The sequence below is a fragment of the Ranitomeya imitator genome, chromosome 1 (genome assembly GCF_032444005.1).
Source record: "Ranitomeya imitator isolate aRanImi1 chromosome 1, aRanImi1.pri, whole genome shotgun sequence".
In the NCBI taxonomy this organism is placed as follows: Eukaryota; Metazoa; Chordata; class Amphibia; order Anura; family Dendrobatidae; genus Ranitomeya; species Ranitomeya imitator.
This window is the reverse complement of record NC_091282.1, coordinates 588,166,866-588,172,569: the sequence shown is the minus strand read 5'-3', so window position 1 is coordinate 588,172,569 and position 5,704 is coordinate 588,166,866. Positions and strand designations below refer to the sequence as shown.

At 42.3% G+C, this 5,704-nt stretch overlaps 1 protein-coding gene across 2 annotated transcripts; it reads left to right on the top strand.

The window, feature by feature from the left end:
• Positions 1-1,323: 1,323 nt before the first annotated feature.
• On the top strand, positions 1,324-4,876 carry LOC138657945 (uncharacterized). Of its 2 annotated transcripts, XM_069745538.1 has the most exons (3): positions 1,324-2,194; positions 2,295-2,443; positions 4,641-4,876. In XM_069745538.1, the coding sequence occupies exons 1-2, from the start codon at positions 1,352-1,354 to the stop codon at positions 2,298-2,300; spliced, it is 849 nt and encodes a 282-aa protein (XP_069601639.1). In that variant the 5' UTR covers positions 1,324-1,351; the 3' UTR covers positions 2,301-2,443; positions 4,641-4,876. The 2 variants fall into 2 exon arrangements, with proteins under 2 accessions (XP_069601639.1, XP_069601638.1); XM_069745537.1 differs by lacking the exon at positions 2,295-2,443.
• The last annotated feature ends 828 nt before the right edge of the window (positions 4,877-5,704 follow it).

Sequence of the window (5,704 nt, the reverse complement as noted above, 5' to 3'; positions counted from 1 at the left end):
GTGTCCGTTTTGACTCAACGCCCTCGACCGTATGAAGCATTCTCGGATGATGCTCTTTAATCTGTGACAGCTATGGAAAATGGAAATAGGAAAATATATCCCTGAATTCTGTATACGTATTATGTCTTAACATTCTGTAATGGTATATGTTCAGTTATGGGTATGATCACTTCTTACACATTGTAATATTATTGAGATATCGTAATAATTGAATGAGTTTTTATTGTAACACGGTATGAACTTTATGTTTAAATAGCTGTGTATAATAGCTACTTAATATAGTCTGGGTTCAAGTATGTCTATATGTAGTTCTTTCCCCGCCCATTTTCTTTTCCTTTTTTACTTTTTATATATATATTTGGTATTTAATTACTGAGAATTAGTCAATAATGAAGGGATCACAAATACACTTAGTCATTTCCATTATAATCTTAATGGCTGACACACACTAAGACTGGGCACTAAATAGGAAGCGATCGTATTCAGTGGATTAAGCTTCCTTCCCATTAGTGAAATAGCTGTCATTGTCCGACTCAGAGTCCGAGTAATACCGCCCATTTCTTTTCCTGGTGAGATCATGTGTAGTCCAGACGCTCTCGCACCATAGTGCGCATGTCTGCTGACGTCTGGATTGCGGGACATTGTGGGCGGCGCCGAGTGATGACGTGTGCGGTTCAGTGACGCCGCTTCCGGCGGAACTGACCGCGGCGCCATTTTGGAGGCCGTCCGGGATGTAATTCCCGGCCGTACGAGCGGCGACATGCGCCGCATCATGTGGTTCAGATTGTGCTAATCAGAGCAGCCTTTAAATAACACACTTAGGACACGTAGCAGCATCGCCCCCTGACGAAGCTGACGCGAAACGCGCGTTGGGGCCACCGCGTGTAGCATCCTATTTACCGCTGTCTGGGTAAGGATTAGAAACGTATGGTTATGTAACAGTGTATCTTGATTGACGGTTTGTGGAGCCTTGGCGCAGGGTTCGACACACTTGGTACAGTAATTGATATAATTCATTATGAAAGCATTACAATGCTTCAGTCCTAGGCCCAGTTATTAAATTGCACTATGCACTTTAGGAAAAGGATTTTTCGGTATTAGGTGCTTCCTCGTGGTGTTGTTTCCATCTTTTTGCTACCATCATCCCTCTGTCTTGTTTATGTTTGATGTTACTCAAATATGATGTGTTTGTAGCGTTATGTTTCTGGTTGTAACTTTTGATACTAATAAAAAAAATCTGTTATTATTTATGGACATGAACTCCAAATTTTCATTGTTATTTCTGCTCGCTGGAGTGTCCGACTTATAAGTACGCTTCTGCCTGGAAGGCTCTCCCACTAGGGTTGTGAGCATGGTAGAGGTAATTCCTAAAAAACCTTTCAAATTGGTCTTTTTTTGTTATGTTATTATCTGTGTTTTCACAGAAACCATATTTGAAGAAATGGACTTTCGTGAACGCGAAAAAGCGTGGCTAAACCAGCTTGACCAAGTTTTTAATGAGGGTGCTGGTAGCACAGCTGATTTTAGACCCGGTGACACTAGTATTCTCACCTCTAAATATAAGGAACTACTCCATAAACGTACTCGTTTATGGTGGAACAAAGCTTTTCTTGAGCGGTATATGGGATGTGAACTGGTCCCTAGGGGCTTACGGGTACAAGTATTCCCATCTTTTGTGGTAAATGACAATGATTTCATCCAACAATGGGAAGATGCGGCTTCCGCATGTTCAAAAAAATTTATGGAACTACTGGCCAAACATAATGAAAAACAGCTGAAAGAATTAGATGATGAATTGAATGTAATACAAGAAGAAATAAATAAATGTTTGACAGGAGAAGCAAAAACTAAATTTAAAGATGAAATGGACTCTTCATTGAAAAAATGGGAGACAGAAGTAGTACAAAATAAAACAAAAAAATATCAGCGAGATGTATCTGACCGACAACAAGGCCAGATATATAAATGGTATAATAGACGTTTATTCAACAAAACGAACCCTAGGGGTCGGTCTATTTCTTTCTCGTCTGTTTCCTCGGCTGAGGATAGAACATCAAGAGCTGAGAACAGTAGACCCTTTTGGACTAAAAAAGATCAGGAGAGAAATGAGTGGAGAAATGGACGATTAAGGAATAAGCGCAAAATGGATACCTCTCCTGTGAAGGATAAAAAAATGAAATCTAATGTATTAGAGGTAATTAATTTATCCACTCATATTCTCTCAGAATCACAAAAGGAGGTATTGGGTTTGGGTTTGTCTTTTTCCCCATGCAATAATTTTGATTTTTTTGTAGCACTAAAAGACTTGCACCTTTTTGCCCGGAAGATCATCCTCAAAAGACTTCACTTACGTTCCTCAGGATATGCTGACATTAATGATCCCATTGAACTGGAGACCTTAAGGGATCTGGAAGAGCTGGAACGAGAGTCCCTTACTATGGGGGTAAGTGCCTCTCCACCTCACATTTCAGCCAGATGTACCACTTTTCCCCCCTTGTCTCTATGTCCACAGGTGGAAATTTTCACCAAACTGGTGGCGGAGGATCTCAATAAAATTAGTAATTATAAGAAGCGAGATAACCTCACACCTAAGCAGAGGGAGGCATTACAAGAAATTAAATTGTGGGATGATGTGGTTGTGAAACCAGCAGACAAGGGGGGAAACGTGGTCATCTGGCCTGTGGAGAGGTACGAAAGGGAAGCGTTTAGGCAACTGAGGAACAGAGATACATATACCCCTCTGACACAAAACCCCTTGTCTACCTTTCAGAAACAACTTCAAACGATTCTAGAAATAGCCTTTGAAAGAGGTATCATCAGTAAAAAAATTCTGGGTGGGTTATTAACTCAATGTCCAGTGGTACCCACTTTTTATCTACTCCCCAAGGTCCACAAAGATCTCCTCGCTCCGCCAGGGCGTCCGATTGTCTCTGGCATAGGAGGGCTATGCGATGCAACATGTAAATTTATTGAATACTACTTAAAACCACAAGTGGAAACGCTGCCCTCTTATGTCAGGGACACTACGGACGTCCTGCGGCGTGTAGATGGCCTTATCGTGGAGGAAAACATGCTATTGGTTACGGCAGATGTCGAACAACTATACACGAGTATCCGGCATGTGGATGGGTTGAGAGCTTCGAGATTTTTCTTGGAGGCGAGTAACCTGGACCCTGATTTACGTGAGCTGGTGTTGGAGTTGTTGGAGTTCATCCTTACGCATAATTTTTTTATTTTTAAAGATCGGTTTTTTCTCCAGCGGCAGGGCACTGCCATGGGGGCGGCCTGTGCGCCGTCCTATGCAAATTTATTTTTAGGTTTTTGGGAGCGGGAGGTTTTTCAGGGCGGCTCACAGCCCGCCCCCACTGTCCACCAAATTCTTGGTTGGTACAGATATATTGATGACATCCTATTTATATGGCAGGGCCCTGCCCTGGAGTTACAGGAATTTATGGAAGGATTGAACAATAACGGCTCCAACATCAAGCTCACGTATACATACCATCATAATGAAATTTCATTCTTAGACATTACTTTGAAAGTCCAGGAAAGCGGTGAAATTTACACTGATATGTATCGTAAAGAGACCTCTGTAAATGCGCTTCTTCATGCCTCCTCGTCCCATCCACCCTCCACGATAAGAGCCATCCCTATAGGACAGTTCCTTCGGGCTCGAAGGATCTGTGCCTCTGACTCCTTGTTTGAGAGTCAGGCAGTGGACCTTGGGGAACGATTTCGTCAACGTGGATACAGTAGACGGACCATTAAGAGGGGTTATGTAAGAGCCAAACGAACAGGCAGAAATGATCTTTTGGGAGATAGTAGTAAGGTTAAACGCAGGACTGGGGATAACCAACCCAGATTCATATCCACCTTTAACCACAGGTGGGATGAGATGAGATGTATTCTGAATAAACATTGGTCTGTACTCAAAACTGACCCCCTGCTCAGGAACTGCCTATCCCAACGTCCTTTAATGACATCGCGCCGAAGTAACAACATAAAAGATATATTGGTACACAGTCACTACGTGGCAAGAACACATGACCCATTTAAAGCTGGAAGACTAAAAAATGGGTTCTTTCCATGTGGTGACTGTCTAGCCTGCAGGAATATGGTTAGATCCTCCACCTTTAGCTCATCTGATGGTAAGCGTGAGTTTAAGATAAGAGACCACATTACATGTAGCACGACTTATGTGGTCTATTTTGCCATGTGCACATGTAAACTCGTTTACATCGGTTTAACATCTAGGGAGCTGCGAGTCCGTGTACGTGAACACGTACGAGATATTAAGGCAGCAAGTGAGGTGGAAGAGGTGGAGAGTCTAAAACCTATCCCCAAACATTTTCGGAAGTGCCATGACTGTAACCCCAAAGATCTAAAAATATGGGGAATCGAGAAAATTCATATGGGGATAAGAGGTGGCGATGCCAAACGGAAATTAGCTCAAAGAGAATGTCGCTGGATCACGGTGCTAAATACACTGGCTCCAGCGGGTCTCAATGAGCAATTGAGTTTTAGTTCCTTTTTGTAGAACGTGTCTCCGGTTTTAATTGTTTATAGTCTGGTGTTGTTTTGTGTTTTGTGTATGTTTTTAATTTTTATTTTTTATATTCATCTTCATTTATCTATTATAGTGGTGTGCTCTGATTATACTTACCATGAAATCGGTTCTTCTGTTCAATCAAGATCTTATTGTTTCCGGTGAAGTGTGTCCGTTTTGACTCAACGCCCTCGACCGTATGAAGCATTCTCGGATGATGCTCTTTAATCTGTGACAGCTATGGAAAATGGAAATAGGAAAATATATCCCTGAATTCTGTATACGTATTATGTCTTAACATTCTGTAATGGTATATGTTCAGTTATGGGTATGATCACTTCCTACACATTGTAATATTATTGAGATATCGTAATAATTGAATGAGTTTTTATTGTAACACGGTATGAACTTTATGTTTAAATAGCTGTGTATAATAGCTACTTAATATAGTCTGGGTTCAAGTATGTCTATATGTAGTTCTTTCCCCGCCCATTTTCTTTTCCTTTTTTACTTTTTATATATATATTTGGTATTTAATTACTGAGAATTAGTCAATAATGAAGGGATCACAAATACACTTAGTCATTTCCATTATAATCTTAATGGCTGACACACACTAAGACTGGGCACTAAATAGGAAGCGATCGTATTCAGTGGATTAAGCTTCCTTCCCATTAGTGAAATAGCTGTCATTGTCCGACTCAGAGTCCGAGTAATACCGCCCATTTCTTTTCCTGGTGAGATCATGTGTAGTCCAGACGCTCTCGCACCATAGTGCGCATGTCTGCTGACGTCTGGATTGCGGGACATTGTGGGCGGCGCCGAGTGATGACGTGTGCGGTTCAGTGACGCCGCTTCCGGCGGAACTGACCGCGGCGCCATTTTGGAGGCCGTCCGGGATGTAATTCCCGGCCGTACGAGCGGCGACATGCGCCGCATCATGTGGTTCAGATTGTGCTAATCAGAGCAGCCTTTAAATAACACACTTAGGACACGTAGCAGCATCGCCCCCTGACGAAGCTGACGCGAAACGCGCGTTGGGGCCACCGCGTGTAGCATCCTATTTACCGCTGTCTGGGTAAGGATTAGAAACGTATGGTTATGTAACAGTGTATCTTGATTGACGGTTTGTGGAGCCTTGGCGCAGGGTTCGACACA